This window comes from Rhipicephalus microplus, chromosome 3 (assembly GCF_043290135.1).
Source record: "Rhipicephalus microplus isolate Deutch F79 chromosome 3, USDA_Rmic, whole genome shotgun sequence".
Classification (NCBI taxonomy): Eukaryota; Metazoa; Arthropoda; class Arachnida; order Ixodida; family Ixodidae; genus Rhipicephalus; species Rhipicephalus microplus.
Genome location: NC_134702.1, coordinates 237,953,686 through 237,971,985, shown reverse-complemented (window position 1 = coordinate 237,971,985; position 18,300 = coordinate 237,953,686). Strand labels below are relative to the sequence as shown.

Below are 18,300 nucleotides of genomic sequence, written 5' to 3'. Positions count from 1 at the left end.
AACGGGCACCCTTGGCGCCATCTAGTGATGACAAAACGCCCTGAAGTGTCAAAGCCTTGAGGACCGCCGTATGGCATATAGTGTATAAGGTTTGCCATTGACACCCTCGACAACGTATGCTTCCTGGCTTAGTGCTTAGGGCCGCGTGCTGTGAATTGAGAGGTTGCTGGTTCGACGCCCCGGGACAGAACATTGCTTCTCGTTTTTTTCATTGCAATTGGTAATGTACATTTTACAAAGTCATATTCGTGACGAAAAGATGTCGGCGGAGCAGTAATGGACCCCGGTATACAACACTTTCGTGTTAGAACTGACTGCTCGTGTTGCACAACAGTTCACTGCCCCTCCACCCGTATATATAGCCACTGTATCTTGACCTGCAAGGCAGTGCCGGCGAAACATTTCTCCTCTGCGTTGTTCAACGATGAAAATTCGCAGCGTGCGCGTTAACCAAAAATGGACTGCGGGTCTCTGGGTCCATTGGAGTCTTCCGTCTCTCATTGCTCATTGCAACTGGCATGTTATAGCAGGCCTACCACTGCATAATTTGCGCCTTCCCGTGTTTCTCTCTGTCGTAACGTCGTTATGAGCCCCAACGTCAACACCACAGCCAGTGCAAGCGTTAGCTTTACTGCTTTGCATCTACTGTTAGTTCCCTTTAGCGGGAGATGGTGCAATTTTTCTTATAAGGGCTCGGAAAATGCCCTTAAGAAGGGCCGGTGTACTGCCTGTGGTGAGGCGATATGTAGCGGCCGCATGATGGTCGACCAGACGATCATCAGGGTGTCCGTTGCGCTCCGGCGAGATAGTCGGTGATGAGGTCTGGTCTTTCACCACGCTGGGGAGCCGGCGCCGCGATAGTCAAGCCATATAGTCCCATGCGGTAGTATTGGCAGCGCCTGTAGGTGCTCCGGGCATCACCGCAGTGGTAACATCATCATCATCATCATAACCATCAGCCTGACTACGTCCAGTGGTAACACAGTGGGTGGTAATCAGAGGTGCGCCTAAGATTGGTCTTTCTCGGAGCGTAGGATTGGCCGGCATGTGGGTGGTATGGCGTCTTTGGCGGTGGCGGTGGAGTCTGGCGGTAGAACTATGGTGGCGCATCATCCTGGCATGGCCTCAGAGAAGAGTTGTGGCGGACTGCAGCAGAGTAGCTCATAGCTTCCAGCTCAGGCTATGATGCTTTGGGAACTGACAGTAATTGTCAAACTTCCTCTCGGATAATGCCAGTGATCGAATATACTTGAGTGCCCCACCGCGGTGGTCTAGTGGCTAAGGTACTCGGCTGCTGACCCGCCGGTCGCGGGCTCGCATCCCGGTTGCGGCGGCTGCATTTCCGATGGAGGCGGAAATGTTGTAGGCCCTTGTGCTCAGACTTCGGTGCACGTTAAAGAACCCCAGGTGGTCTAAATTTCCGGAGCCCTCCACTACGGCATCTCTCATAATCATATGGTGGTTTTGGGACGTTAAACCCCATATATCAATCAATCAATCAATCATATACTTGATTCTGTGCTAAAGGTAGGCTGCGCGACTCCCCCCGAACTATTGCTTGGATGGTTTCAAGAAAGACTTCAGCACCAAGGGCGTGAAGAGCTGGGCTGCCTTGGATAAATCGGTGGTTGTATCGTCGGGTGCACATATCCACCGTCCTCTTTATCGTCGCCGCTTCTGTGACAAATTCTTGTACTGCCGAGGGCGTGTTCCGCATCAATCCCGGAAAAAGCTCTTGCTACCATCCGTTCATTAGGAAGCGTAATTTGTTGTCTTCGGGCATGGTTGCATCTGCAAGGCGGAATAGTCTTGACATTTCCTCCATGAACAGTGCCACGTTTTCTTATGGCAGGCGTGTGCGGGTTTTCAGCATAGCTCGGCCATCTCCTCTCGGACGACGTTATAGAATTTTGCCAGGAACTTGGTGCGAAAATGCCCCACATTGATACGGCTTGCTCTTGCATTTCGAACCATGTCGTAGCTGCGCTTTTTAGGGCTAAGTAAACATGCCGTAGTTTGTCTTCACTGATCGAGGTGTTCATAACGGCCACGAGAGGGTATACTTCAAGCCAACTTTCTGAATTTGGCAAAAACGATCCTCGGAAGATTAGCTGCTCTCGGGGTCATTGCAGCAAAACTGCCGCAGTCATAGACGCAGGGGCTGTCATTGTAGACGCAGTCGTAAGCGTTCGGTACGTGGGCCAAAAGCACCTGCACAAGATGTCACGGGGCCATCACGTGAACGAAGGGAGCAGAAGGGAGGGATTGTACGTCCAACAACAAACTTTATTTGGATCAACTTGTGGTCGGTAAACGAAGGTCATATTGCAGCGATACACACTGCACTTATAGCAGCGAACAGAGCATTGTTCGCTGCTATAAGAGCCGTGGATCAACTGATCCGCGGAAAGGCACGTCGGCATTTATACTTGTGACATTGATCATTCGAGCATTATAACTAGTGGTCGCGTTTGTTCTATAATCAGCTCAGCTGCTCGCGTTTGTGAGCTGAAGCCTTCGAAATTATGTCAAAATAAACTCGAATATTCGACACAATTTGTGAATTGCACTGTCCACATGTTCAATGTGCCGGCATCAGAAAACACAGAATGAAATTAGCATGCGTGGCATTATTCCCAAAGCTGAAATAACATTGCCCCCAGAAGTACGAGTTTGTGGTACGCTCCAGGATGTCAAAACAATCCCTAATTCCCTTGGGATACCTAGGTTGCGAGTGAATAATCGGTACCTGCGTTGGCTAGGATGTTCAATTCACACCCATCTATAGCAACGAGCAAGTCCGAAAGTTTTTCTTTACTTGTTTCAGCCGTATCTAGATCGTCGCTGCAGAGTTTGGTCCTTCACGGACACTTTTTTCTTTGTGGAACATCAGTAGCTTTGCCTCCCATGGGTAGTGGTTTCAGTTTTACTGGCGGGTATTCTGAAGGTTAGCTTGTTTAGGTTGAAGGTGGTGAGCTTGATCACAAAGGATCTTAACAGGCGCCGGTGATCTTGGCTGATGCTGGAAACTAGCAGTTGGGAATAGATTCCTTGAGAAGTAATCCTCTACTTTAACTGGTCTTTTGCCACTTCGGGATCATTGGAGATTTACAAAAAGCCCACGGAGACTGGCTTTTCGATATGAAACCCTTTTTTCAAGGTATCCGGCAACACTCCAGTGAAACATAGCGGCATCGTGTCGAGTGTGCGCCACACATGTAGAAAAGATGAGCTACGCGAAGCCGGTGAGTGGGTGCCGGGAAATGCAAACTAAACATTTTGCAGGACTGGTTCGAGTAGACTGGTTAGAGTGGTAGTTCGAGTCAATGAGGCTGCACTTAGCGTTCAGCTTTAGCATCACGTGACAAACTTCATATCGAATAAGAGTGGCAAGAGATGAAGCTGTCGATTAGACTTCTGAGTGTAGAGGCTTTTGAAGCTCGTCGTTTACAATGAATTGTGCCAATTACTTCAGCTCTTCGGTGTTGCTGCTCGGATTGCTGAAAGGACATCTGTAGGTACATCGCTGACATCAAAGTTGTAGTGATGAACGTGCTGCTGCAATGTGCACTCTATGGTTGTAGCTTTGGTGCAGCTCTCAGCAACAGTAAGATGTGGGTTAAAAACCAACGCTGCAAAAAGGTCATGCTTGACTCCTTGCATCAAGTGCCCCAAGATTCATCTCTTTGGTTATGTTCGGGTCGTTGCGTGTCAAAAGGCGGTGTAGACTTGCCTACAGTTTCGTTCGTGCGCTGGTATCTTGATTGCAGAGTATTCTCTGCCTTTTCCTAATGGTTGATGCTGGCATACATAGTGAATAAATGTCGCCGAAACTGCTCCCATGGTAGTATCGCCGCTTCGTGGTTTTCTTAGAAGATCAACTCTGCATCCTTCATTGTGAAGTACACGCAGCTCAGTTTCGTTGTCCCATTGCAGCTATTTATGTTCGCCACCCTCTTGAATTGTTCCAGATCTACAACTTCAAACTTTTCACCATGGAAGAGCTTAGGCATGCATGGTGAAGACTAGATAGGTTCGAATGGTGGCAGCGGGCTAGCCACCATTTTGTTGTTGGCGGTGGACACTTCCTGTTTTGCCAGGGCAGTGGCAAGCACTCGGCATTCAGGTGGGTCTCTTCGGAGGCAGAAACTTGCGCGATAGTGTACTAAGTCAAGTCCCCAAGTTCCAAAGGCTGGGAGTCATGGCCCCACTCTTTTGCACCCAGAGGACTTACCCATTCTGCAACTCCACCAGACTGAAACAGGTACAAAAACAGGAAACCCAACCACAAGTTTATTATGGGCGACCTTGCGTCCTGAAAACTAAATGCAAAATGGAGTCCGCTGAAGTGTCCCAGAAACAAACTATTTCTCCACCAACGCACGTTTTCTACTTGTCTTGCCTCGCAGATCAAAATCACTGTCCTGTTCTCGTACACGAGAGGCATGAGTTGGGCTGCCACAAGAGTGAACAGGTGCGAGACTTGACGCTAAGCCAGCGGCTAGGTCACTTTCATGGTATCGAGAGCTTATTGTAGGCAGTTTCTGTGGCAATATGCACTAAGTGGACCTGACCTTCAATTCACAGTCGTCCGCTTTGTTATAACTGTCAGGCTCATATATCCCCGTCCGGAGAAGGTCAGATACATTGCCCCCTGAATATCGTTACCTTAAATCACTTGTTGGGACTGCATGAATGAAATCTGTGCAGGACTTCGCAGAGAGCAGCAAACTTGATTCGCCAGTAAAGCCTATGGGGCTGGAATCTGATTATTCTCATCCGAGACTTGTGGAAAGCTGTTCGCGTGCCAGACTTACATTGGTAAGTGCTGTAGCATGTTAGTGCGAGCCAGAAGAATCCGACCTGAAGAGGACGACGACAATGCACCTAGCACGAAATTTCTACACCTGGTCTAGTTCACATTTGACTAAACGACTAAATGTCCTGTACCTCACCAGGACAACCAGACAGCTGGAGCAGGGCCAACGAGAGGTGAGCTATGGGCCCTTGGATTGCACGGGTGTGTAGTCGCACCCATGAGCTGCGCCAGAGGCGGCGTGGCAGCAAGAATTGATGATGATGATGATGATGATGATGATGAATGGTGATGAAGATAAAGCTGCAGATTATTCCTCCCCTGAGGGTGGGGAATGAGCCCGAATCGAAAACTAGGGCTGCATATGTACAAGTGTCCATAACACGGCAGTCCATGTTGGCACTGGGCACGCACCATCGGGAGCCCATGGTGATCTGGCGGGCGGCGCTGGGAGTGGTGCAGTTGACGAAGAAATAGACGTTGGTGTTGGCGTAACACCGACTTTAGCGTTTCGTTGTTTTCAGCGTGCTGGCCAAGGTGGTGTGCATGTGTGAAATACTTCTATTCGTGGAGAGATTGCAGTCCCGTAAGGGACCCTGAATCTTTATGCGGGTGAGTCCTTATTTCGGGACACTGCTGTACAAGGCCGCTATCCGCGGCCCATGGGACTAGAGGTCTTTAAGCCTCCAGCCCCGAGTAATTGGGTAAGACTGCCTTTCACGCTTATTTAGCAGGGTTAGGGTAAAGGGAAGGATTCATTAGGCATGCCCACACTAGCGGGTTACCGAATAGTTCCCAACAAACAGTAAGGGCACCTTCCATCGACTTTTGGGTCAAATGGCTGCAGAATTGCAAGGCATAACGAGGTGCTGGTCTGCAGGTGTCTTAAGGTTCATTGATGGACCTTACTCCGCACTAGAAGGAACGTTGGTCTCAAAAAACTGCGCCGCGTGCACGGAGCTTAGCGACGTGCATGGCAAGAGGGTGGCCAACGCGATGGGTAGAAGTGAAGGCGCTTTCCGCTTGTTAAAGAGTATGCCTTCATTCCTGTTACATGCATGCCTCTTCATCGCCAGGATTTCAGCAGGACGTATCTCGTGGAACACAGCAAGCGTGTACATTAGGAGGTACACCCTAAGTCAGGTGCCGGATAAACGAACGGCACATAGGCGGCGCGCTCCTCCGTACTGACTAAAATCCTGTCTATAGGGAGCCCAACAGTAAAAAATACCCGTGACATTCGCGTGGCGCAAATGTCACGGGTATTTTTTACCCGTGACATCCGCTGTCTCTGTCGCGCCAGCCTGGTGCCAGGAGCCCGCATCAACATACGCAGAACTGGTCAGCCACAAGCATAAGCGCGGGAAAAAAAGAAACTTCTCCCCCTTCCTGACGTCGCCATGCCAGCTGGGCGCCCGGCGCCTGGCGTCATGTTCACCGTCGCCTGCATGTCGTGGCAATTGTGCGTCGCCATTTCGTCCCGCTGTCTTGTGATGGCCGTTTTTCTACAAGATGGTCTGGGACGGAAACATTTTCCAGTGCTATATGACACACTATATTCTAGATATCATACATCTTTCTGCGTTTGGGCATACACTGGGATGTGCAGTCCCATTGTTACTCTTTTACTTCAATAAAAGAGTACAAAGAACTTTCCATTCATCAGTTGTCGAGCTATGACACTGTGTCATGCACTAAATAAAAGAATACTAGTGCATGCGTGACAGCTTTATGAAACACTGACCTATGTATGTTGATGTTCATGTTCTACCAAACAAGTTGAACTGATGATTTTAGAAAAGCACGGCAAAAAGAAACAAACCGAAGGCCGCGAGATAGAAAAAGATCAAAATTGAGAATCCATTTGTCTATCTTTGACTAGTTGTTGCATAATTTGATGATGAACATCAAGTGCAGAAGTCAGAAGTCAGGTGCAGAAGTCGGCAGGAGAGTCCCAACGAGGTGGTCTAGTGGCTAAGGTACTCGGCTGCTGACCCGCAGGTCGTGAGTTCGAATCCCGGCTGCGGCTGCATTCCGATAGAGGCGAAAATGTTGTAGCTCCGTGTGCCCAGATTCGAGTGCACGGTAAAGAACACCAGGTGGTCGACCTTTCCGGAGCCCTCCACTGCGGCGTCTATATTAATCATATGGTGGTTTTGGGATGTTAAACCCCACATATCACTCAGTCAATCGAAGTCAGCAGGAGAGCGTATAAAAAGTGCAGATAGAGCGTATAAAAAAGTGCAGAAGTCAACAGAAGAGCGTATGTTACGGACATCTGCTCACTCTTTTGACTATTAAGTACAGTTCTCATATTCAAGCATGGATATGTAACAGTGAACCACGACCAAGAAAACCAGTGTACTGCTGTGGAGATAATGTACCATCATAAAAATTCCCATTTTCTAAAGAGCAACTGCTTGCAGTAGCAATAACTCTTTGGTGTTCGTTCTGCACCACTTCTTCACCCCAACTGCACGCCTAAGTTCGCGAAAGAGATGAGCAGAGGCATTATTTATTTGGAGGGAGACCAACCTGTCCGTCACTAATTTGTGTATGTCATACTTGACCTTGTCGTGCGTTTTGGCGTTCACTTTAACAGGGGCGTGATGTTGAATGAAGGTAACAGTAGCTACTATCCACAAAAAATACCAGTTAAAGACTGAAAATGAGTAAAAACTACTCTACATAGCGAAATAATGCACATAAATTCTAATTGCAGAAATCAGTAATCGTGTAAAGGCTAAAAAGGTCCTGCTGCCCCAGCGTGCAGCTCGTGGCAGTTCGCGCATATGAAATGCAAATGTTACAGTAGGCACTCTAAAATACCCACGCAACGTTTACGTGCGAAGGCGCATTGTCTTCAAACACCTGAGAATAGGCTGCTGTCACTGACACGCGTGCATCTCTCGACACAAATCAGTGAAATTTCTTGCAGCATACGTACGTGCGAGAAACATACGCAGGTTTCGACAGCTGAACACAGCCTCGTCCGCAAATTTCGGTGAGCGTAACACCCGCAGTTTACTGGGAAGCACTAAAACGACGCACAAACACACGTTATTCGTTCTTGCGGAACGGTGCACCATGAACCGAAGTCGGTGCCGAAAGCGCTTTCCGTGGTTGTCTCGAGTTCATGAAGCCCTACAAACTATTCGCTGATGAAATGCATGCACGTGGCACAAAAACAGTTCAAGGTTCCGAAGACGGTTTGCAAAAACCCACTTGGTAGATGTATACCCGAAAAAAGACACGTCGCCATGCGGTGGCACTGTGGTACAACACGTAAGACATCCGCTTCACGTGCATGCGGTCCCGAGTTCGATTCCAGGGCTGTGCTTTCCATGTTAATTTTGCAAGAATAGGTGATTGTCATAGTAATGGTTTTCTAATTACCTGTAATCGTAATACCCGCTGCATTCTCGGCGAGAAACCGCTCTCAAAAGCGTAAAATAGTGTTTTTTTTGCGCCACCGCATCAGGGCCAGGCCGCCTATGGAAAGTCACGCAAGATGCTACCCACAGGCAGCATCTTGCGAGGAAACATTTGACCTAAAATGCCGGATAATCTTTGTCTCAACTATTCTGAAAGCCACTTCAAATCGGGCCGGTTTTTCTGGGTAACGGCGACGGAGCCGCCTACAAGCAGCGATATTTTGACTCGATTTCCTGCCTGCGAGCGTGTAGTCGAGGCAGGATTTGACTAAGGGTTTAAGTCAGTCGGCACACCTAGACTCGCACAAGCTCCTTCAGTAGTGCGTACACTAGGGCTCACGCGCGCGTCGGCATGTTTGATGGCTGCCTCAATGGCAGGTGTGGCACGTACGGTCTCCTGCACCATAGGTGGACCAGGCACATTATCCTCAAGGGCGTCGGTCATAGTTGTAGCGTCTCGAAAGTTCAACTGCCGATGGCGTAGGGCTTGAATTTCTGCTGCAGGAGACTGCGAGGACGAGGCTGGTCGCTGGTGTCTCTCATAATCATATGGTGGTTTTGGGGCGTTAAACCCCACATATCAATCGAGGCTGGTCGCTGCTGGCTGGTCAATCGCAGCGTTGGTCAATCGCACGTTGGCTGGTCAATCGCACGCCAGCGTTGGCTGGTCAATCGCACGCAGCGTTGTGGTCGGAGAAAATTCGCGTTCAGAAATCGTTGATTGGGGAAGATGATCATCATAAATGATAATATTTATGAATGGGGGTGAATTTGACACTCCAAGCCCAATCTATTTTTCACATCGGGATTCTGGCAGCAGAACATCGCAGCTTTAGTGGGCAGAAATGCTGCCAACCAGTGCATTTTCGTCTGCTCAAGACGCACCACTGTCATCAAAGTTGATTTAAGCTCCGCTAACACTTAGTTCAGTTTATTTTAGTGGTCATATTCTAAGACAGTCACCTTTCGAAATATCGAACGCATGTAATGCACATTGATTGGCAAGTTGCAGAGAGGCGGTAAGTTGTAAATTCAAATATTTTGTACACATAATTCTGTGGCCGCTGCAGTGGCAGTATCGCTAATAGCATTAGTCTCGGCACATGGTCCATATATGAACACTGATTTCAAGGTAAGTATGCAAACCAAGAAAAAAAAGGGAGCACAATATGCGCAGTTTTTTTCTTCTCATCCATCCGTTCCAACTAAAACCCCGTTTTATCCTAAACAAATTGTAGTCTTTTACAAAGCTCGCCAAAGCTCGGCAAAGCTCAGCGAGCTTTGTGTTCTCTCACACTGGTCTGCTGGCAGCGGTAGCAGGTGAGCGCCGTGACTTTATGTAGAGAGTAATTCGGCTGATCTCTCCCAGGACATCGACCATCGTGTGGATACACCTACCAGTGGACCATCTGCGCATTAGCCGTCCGGGTCTATGACAAATCCGGATTCATTCTATCCTCTGAATGCACCTTAACCAGCAGACAAATGCGGAGATGCAGGCTCCTGGGCAACATGAAAATAAAGCTTCGATGTTCTGCGAATCCTGTGGCTTATGACAAGATGTGCAAGTGGGCCCATGCCATCAAAGCACAAGTGTGTGTGGAGGCGACGACAGAGCAACGGTGGCGTGCAATGCAAGAAAACTTCATACTGTTGCCGTATCGAAATCACCAGGGAGACACCAGCATGGAGCCCTTTTATGATAACAGCCTGGCAGTGCACTGCCCTTTGAGGCTCATGTGGGATATCTGCATAAGGTAGAACGCCATCGGAGGTTTGACTCATCTGTGGACGTGGCCTGGGCCATATGCCGAATGTGCGCCATTGAGGAGAAGACCACAGAGCACCTCATCCTCCACTGCTCTGGCTTTCTACCAGGTGAGAATAAGGGCACCTCCTTCCCAGTCACACTGGAATTCCGAAGAGAATGAGGAGAGCAAAGCAGTGGACAGAGCTGTGCATGCCACAAACAGATTGGTTCAGGGGTGGCGCAGGACGCGCAGAGAATGTTGATGCACAGACAACTACAGACAAATATAGCCAGACTCCGATGAGTCTATAGCCAGCCGTTGCTAATGTTTTAATTCGTTTCTTTGGGTGGGTGTGCCTACACCTCCGTAATTTTTCTCTCTTCGTTTTCGTTTTTGCATTTACATACTTTAATTATTTACTTATACATCTGTTTATTTTGTGCTACACGTATTTCTTTTTCTGGTCAAGACACTTGAGCTGCTTACCCACGTCAAAGGGCTTAACCGCCATTCATCATTTGTCATGATTAGATGGTGGCACGCACTAGACTCTCTGCGTTCTGAGGTATATAATGCACACACCATTTACCAAACCTACATTTTAATACTTGTGAGGCCATGGGTCACGTATTTAAGACACTTGCACTACGGCTTCAGTGGCTTTAAAATGTAGCTTTGTCTCTGCGAGGGCACAACGTCACGGTAAGTTCAGGGCTCAATCATTACGCAGGAAAAAAGTCGCAGCTTCGCCACAAAGTCGAAGCAATGAATGCGATAGCAACAACTTGAAATGCAATGCAGAGAACGGCAAGCGTGCAGCACGCTTCTCACGCACAAATGACAGAAAAAAAGCACACACAGGATGACAGCAAACTAACAATGTGTACAGCTGGAGAGATAACGCGCTGTTCAAAAACGACGTACGAAACGTAATCACACGAAAAAAATATGAATGCAAACTAACAAGTGCCCCAGTTATTACTTCGCTGTGTTTGACAAGCTTGTTCTATTCGCAAACTGGGCCTGTCCACCGAGCGAAGTGAACTTTGTGCGCCAGCAACTTAACGCAACCGTACCGGTGAAAGCCGAAAGCGTGCGATTTGCACGAATAAGCCTCCTTACCCTCCACGTCACAAAGAACGCATGAGAGATGAGCGTGCATTTGCGCATCACGACGAGCTGGGCTCCGAGCTAGGGAGCCTACATGACCGCATGTTTTAAGGTGGTGCCAGCCTTTGACCCACTAGATGCCGCCAATACTCCTCCGCCCGCCAAAACACAACGTTGCCAGACGAAAATGCTGCGCTATCGTGCCATAATGTGGCCCACACAGCGTGCACGTTTGGCTTCATTTCATCCTCGAGGATATGGCCCAGTGTCGGCATCAACACGAAAAAGTAGAAGTATCAAGTGTGAAATGCGTCCGTCCGAGGCGTCCAGCGTCGGTGTCAACACGAAGCAGTATATGCATCAAGCGCGAAAGGTTATCGTCGGTGTCATTCAGTGTCGGCGTTAACAAGAAGCTTTAGGTGCATCAAGCGTGATATATGTTTATCGATGGCGTCCAACGCCGGCGTGAACACGAAGCGTTAGGTGCATCAAGCGTGAAATGTGTCCGTCGGTGGCGTCCAGCATCGGCGTCGACACGAAACAGTAAATGCGTCAAGCACAAAATGTAACCGTCGTTGTCGTCATGAGTCGGCGTCAACACGAAGAAGTGGATGCGTCAAGCGTGAAATGTAAACTTCGGTGTCGTCCAACGTCGGCGTAAACACGAAGGCTTAGATAATAATAATAAATCACAGCATATTCATAGAGTGAATGATAATGAATGGGGAAAATCGTCCATCAGTCCGTCCTTGCGTTCCTCTGTGCGTCTGTTCATCCGTCCATGCGTCTCTCCGTTCGTGCATCTCTCTGTCCGTACGTTCGTTGGTCTGCTTGTTTTTCTGTCCGTTCGTACGTCTGTTCATCCGTTCATGTAGTGTACACTCCAAGCACAGCCATCTCACATCTTTTCATCATATTTAAGTACCGCGATCTAGCGGACATTCTAAGAAGTATACGAGATATGGCTAATTACCACTACGACCACCACCACCACCACCACCACCACCACCACCACCACCGCCATTGCCACCGCAACCGCCACCACCGCCTCCGCCGCCGCCGCCGCCGCCGCCGCCGCCGGTGCTGCTGCTGCTGCTGCTGCTGCTGCTGCTGCTGCTGCTGTTGCTGCTGCTGCTGCGGCTGCTGCTGCTGCTGCTGCTGCTGCTACTACTACTACTACTACTACCACTACTACTACTACCACTACTACTACTACTACTACTACTACTACTACTACTACTACTACTACTACTACTACTACTACTACTACTACTACTACTACTACTACTACTACATGAATCATGTACGCACGACCCAGGGCTTAAGGAGCCTCGCCTCTAATGTTAATATTATCAAAGCCCCAGGTAGCACAGAATCACAGCATATCCTCAAGGTGAATGGTGACGAGTTGGGCGAAGCGGACGGACGAACGGATGGACGCATTAACAGACGAACAGATGGACGAATGGATGGTGGGACAGACGCACGGATGAACTGACTGACTGATGAATGGTCACGAAATGGCGGCGCACAAAAACTATGCTAAATTGGTGGAAGCTGGCAACAGCGTGCCCGATTACCCACTGCTTTGACTGAGTTTTTTTAGGTGCTTTTTGAGATGTCTCCACCCTAACAGAAGTGGTCATCCAGGCTCACTACTCCAAGCGCGCTCATCGCGCTATCTAGCTGGTAATGCTGAAAACACACCAATTTCTTTTAAATAGCCGCTACCAGAGCTAAGTGGTTCATAAAGCTTGCCGTTCCAACGTTGAAGGAAGTGCATGTACTGCGATAGCAATTATATGGACAGTAGAGAGCTTGAGAGCTGGGGGCTCAAGACAATGGGTCCCCAAGCTTCGTTGCGTAGGTTTCTCTTGCCTTTGCAGGATCAGAGGAGTGTGAGAAGTGTGTCAAGCGCAAGCTGCATTGGGTCAAACGCACGAAGCGCCACCAGTAGCCAAATTCAAGTTTATGTGACGCGCGACCCATATGGCACCATGGCTCGCGCTGGGTCTGCTTCGTCTCGCTGGCGCTCCAAGACGCCTTGGTGCCCCACCCTTCCGCACTGTGGAAGCTACAGGGCCCCTAAGTCAACAGGAAGGGCGATTAGCCTCTCCACATGCATACAGTGATACCATGTCGTCTGCACACCGTCTTTACCGCATCTGCTCGCCGAATTGTCCATACACACTCATTGCAGATAAGGGTGGTTTAATAACCTAAAGATACAGTGAAACTGTGAAACAAACAGTCACGCCAGTAATTTGAAGCGTGGATTTGTTCCTATGATTGCTTATTTGTTGATCTGATTGTTGCTCTGATTGCTGAATTCACTTTGTGCCCATTTCTCTCCAACGTTTCTCGTGACTCTCTTGTTACTGCTTCTCCGTCGAGGCGTTCCTTCGCGTTCTCCATATGCAATGCTTCTTTTTTCTCTCTCTCTTTTTTTGTTTACACCGGAAAAGGATCTGACGCCCTCAAAACACTGTGCCATGTGGCATGCCCGATGTTTGAAGATGCAGCGTTCTTGGTCTGGCGACGCAGCCCAAGCCTTGCCTCGGGGCGTTAGTCTGAGCGCGTTCGGCTAAGCAAGCAGTATATCTCGCTAATGACGACGCACATACATAATGTTTTCTCCTCAAAGCAAAAGTAAAATCGATGGTGGATTTCATTATTCATTTGTTGCTATCAGCGCAGTAGGTATGTAGCAAGAGCAAGTTCAGATCAAAGCGGGTGGTCGCTTCTGCATAGATTCTACCACGTTTATTTGCAAACACAGTTACCGGCAATAAGATAAAAAATAATTTCATGCCTATGAACTAACTGCGGACAATAAGCGTTTCACATAATGATGCAACGTAACAGACACCAAACAAACACTACTATTTGTCAACCCGGTCAATTTTAAGATACCTAGCATATTTGGCACTATGTTTTTTTGTGTACTGCTTTCTTGGCTAATAAAATAGGTTGGCTTGGGCTCTGCGCATGCGCCCTGGAGTGTCGCAAGCTTCTTGGGTCCCCAAGCTCCTTGTGGCCCCAATTCTAAAACTCTCTAATCTCGGCTAGTTCTTTTCCATTGCCACCACTGCCGCCATGCACCGTCTATGTATGCGTATCTATATATATAGGAAAACTCAAGAAAGGAAAATCCGCCCACATATTCCCACGGGGAGTGGGGGGAGGGAAACTTGAGTAAATGCGTCGCAGAGTGGGGGAGGGGGTACCTTGTGAATGTTGCGTAATTGGGTATGATTTGGGACTCACCGGATAGCGTTCCTCTCGGGTAGGTCTGCGGGTCGAGGCGGGTACCGGTAACCGTAGGTCATGCTCATCGACGGTACGTGCCCACGCACCAACGAGTCTTTACGCGATGCGCACACCAAGTACGACTTGAACGGCTTCAGCAGTCTCTCGTCATCATTGTTGCAGCTGTTAACGTTGTCGTGGACGCCGCCGCCCTTGAAGTTGACGTTGCCAAACGTGCTCCAAAGAACCCGTAGCGCGTTCGTCTGCTTCACTTTGTTTTTAATGCTCCCGTCCAGCGTAAGGTCGTTGTCGAAGCGCAGTCGGTCGCACACCTTGCAGCTGTGTAAGCTGTGGTCTTAGAAGCCACTTTCACAGAGCGGTCGCACTCGCGAACAGCTTCCCGTGCCACCTCTCGTTGACGAAGTTTGCACGCCGCTTCTCGCTCACATACCACTGGTTTTGAAGCTCGCTGCTCACGTTTCGCCGCTGCTTCTCGTGCACGAAGCTCGGAATCCACAGCTCGGCGATGCCGTTTCGCAGCTGCTTCTATTTCCCCAAGTGAAGGATCCGCAGCTTGCTTCAAACGCTTGCGTTCTCCGTCGTAGGCTAGTTTTTTCAAAGCCTTGTCTTCTGCGTTGCTTGCTGTTGTTGACGCTGTAGATGGTGAGGGTGGGGTAACGTTGCCTTGAACGAGTGGTGGGACGATGATGTTGGGTTGTGCCCCAGTATAGTTAAAGGTACTGTTGCGGAGTGGTTCTTAAGAGAAAGGAAGAGAAAAGTGAGCCCCGTTATTGTCTGCTTCAGTGAGCGACACCGCCACAGAGCTCACAAAGGGATGGGGGTAAGGAGGGATAAAAGGGTAGAGGTAAAGGTATAGGAAAGAGGAAGAAGAAGCAACAACAAACTGAGGGGATAGGAGAGACAGGAAAGATGGAAGAACGGTCACTGGAGTCCGAGGACGGGGTACACTTGCGAGAGATGTTGTCGGCGTCTGTAGATGGCGTAGAGCAGGTCCAGTAGGTCAGAGCTGCGCTGTCACCGAAGACAGCCGGCGACAGGAGGTGACGTAGGGCCAGCCCAGTCGGCCAGAGCTACGATGACGCCGAAGGTCGCGAGCGCGCGGAGCGCGCGGGCGCACAACCGGTCGGCACGAAATCCAGGGAGCGTCTCGCAGGTACTGCTGCCATCTGTTGCTTCCGTCGCATCTACTAGAGTCAAGTAAAGCGCGAAGTCAAGCGAAAGAGGGAGAGGGAAATAGAATGTAAAGGGTGAGAGGGAGGGGAGGGGAGACAAGCCGAGCATGCACAGTGAGGGTGTGGACGTCGATGACTAGTGACACGGTGCGACTAAGAAATGCTCCGTATTTAAAAGGCTGCCGCGCTCGGCACACCCCTCGTCGCGACGCGCCAGCAGGCGCTTATCTCCCACACGTCATTAGCCCCACTAATGGGGGAAGGGGGGTTGTTAGGTCTTTTTGTGCTCGCGCTGGTCCTTCGGTGGGAAGAATCGTGTGCCGGGGCTTTTCACTGGAATGATTGTGTTAGTTGCCCGGGCAACAAAAGTCAACTGCGCTCGTTGGGCAGGCTTCGTTTACCAAAAAGAGAGCGCTTTTAAAACAAACCAAAGTAACAACTAGGACACTCGTTAGTTCGCACTCTTATCTGTACCTGTGATTACGTTTCAGACATCGTTTTTGTTTGAACAGCGCGTGCGTCAAGTTGCAAGCGTTGTTAGCTCTCGTCCTGTGTGTAGTTTTTGTGCGTGATTCGTGCGTGAGCAGCACGCTGCACGTTTCGATTTATTGCTTATTTTATTTATTTATTGCTTATTATTTATTGCTTATTATTTATTGATTATTATTTATTATATTTTATTATTTATTGCTTATTTATTGTAATTTATTGCACGTTTTGATATATTGAACTTATTGCTATCGCATACATTGCTTCGCCCTTGCGGCGAAACTGTGATTTTTTTCATAGCACAGTGGCTAGCGCTGTGCGCTGAGAAGCGAAACGAAAGGCCAGCCGTTCGTTTCCACGAACCGTAGCCTTTTTTTCTGGATTAGTTTCATTTTTTGCGTCTCGGCGGCAAAAACCAACCGAGTGGGTCTATATAATTGCTATCTCCATAAATATATGATGTTGATGTATTTGCAGGGTTAAGTCCCGACCTGCAGTCATTTGACCAGGTGAAGCGAATAACTCGCCCGACAGAGGTGCCCGATGATGGCCTGCTGTGCGACCTGCTCTGGTCCGACCCCAGCAGGGACATCCAGGGTTGGGGAGAGAGCGACCGTGGAGTCTCTTACGCTTTCGGCGCTGATATTGTCTCAAAGTGTCTGAAGAAGTTCGACCTCGATCTCATCGCCAGGGCACACCAGGTGAGTTTTTTCCTTTCATTTTTATACAATTGTATCGTTCTTTTTTGTTATAGTAGCAGCATATTTCTATTCCGACACCTTAATGAAGTATGAAGCAGTGACGCACTTTACCGTCATTAGAGTATCACCAAAACCATACAATTGCTAGTGTGCCACTCCCAGAACGTACACAAAGCGGCCACTTGAAATTCAAATAGGCATCAGTGAATCTGTTTCTCTTAGGCTGAAGGAAAACATTGTAATGCCGGACTTTTGCCGTGTTTTTTTTTTAGTTTTTATTGTGAAATATGGCCTGAACAAAAACCAAGCTTCGCGTTTACCGCGTAGCCATTTACTTTGAGTCTATCGGCCCCATTCCTACACACAACTTCACCTATGTCTATGAAGGACAGCAGTCTGCTGTATAAAGGCTTGATTACATTAGAATGTGACATTCGGCATGTCAGTTATGTTTCATGTTTGAAGGCAGGGAAGACTCCAACTCGAGATAAAGCAGCACAGAACAAGGCGCTCTACTACAACCTTCTCTCTTTTGTGTTGCTGTCTTCTGCCTTGTCTTAAAAAACTATTTTGATAGAGCACACGTGTGTTTTGTTTTGTTAGAGCGTTACAAGGATAAAACTTTTCTAAGCATTTATTTCGTGACGCATGGCAATAACGAACAACTAAAAAATTGGCAGATCCAACGTACAGTGGGAATCGTTGATATGCGAAACACGAATGAGGAGCGTCGATATGTCCCTTGAAAATCAGCACAACATTACGAGGTGGACATAAATTATGCCGTAGATTACTGCCATTTCAGAATTATTTTTTGTGCCAGGCCTTTGTGTTCGTAATTTCATTCACGTCACGTAATACCAAATTTAGTATTTGTGAAGCTAGCGAAACAGCCGTGAGTGCACCCTGAGCTTGGCGTGTAGTCAAGACTTACGCCACATGCTTGTCATTATTTCAACGTTAGGGCCTGTCACTTGTCTTTGCCATGCAGTCATGCCATACCATACCAGCTTTTCAACATGTCATGTGAACAAAACCACAGCAAGAGCAGCCAGATCATGACATCATGAGATTTAGGACACACCTGTCAAGATTTTCATGTTATGACAAGTCACTTATGCTCGTCATACAGTCATGTTTGCTATACCAGTTTTGGGACAGACAGACAGACAGACAGACAGACAGACAGACAGACAGACAGACAGACAGACAGACATACAGACAGACAGACAGACAGACAGACAGACAGACAGACAGACAGACAGACAGACAGACAGACAGATAGATAGATAGATAGATAGATAGATAGATAGATAGATAGATAGATAGATAGATAGATAGAGAGATAGATAGATAGATAGATAGATAGATAGATAGATAGATAGATAGATAGATAGATAGATAGATAGATAGATAGATAGATAGATAGATAGATAGATAGATAGATAGATAGATAGATAGATAGACAGACAGACAGACAGACAGACAGACAGACAGACAGACAGACAGACAGACAGACAGACAGACAGACAGACAGACAGATAGATAGATAGATAG

At 48.3% G+C, this 18,300-nt stretch overlaps 1 protein-coding gene across 2 annotated transcripts in view; it reads left to right on the top strand.

The window, feature by feature from the left end:
• LOC119185038 (serine/threonine-protein phosphatase PP1-beta) overlaps positions 1-18,300 on the top strand; it is a 114,584-nt gene that overhangs the window by 75,083 nt on the left and 21,201 nt on the right. For both annotated transcript variants that reach the window (XM_075890828.1, XM_075890829.1), the window contains exon 4: positions 16,520-16,743. In XM_075890828.1, coding sequence (XP_075746943.1) covers positions 16,520-16,743 — 224 coding nt within the window. The remainder of the gene's footprint in view (positions 1-16,519; positions 16,744-18,300) is intronic.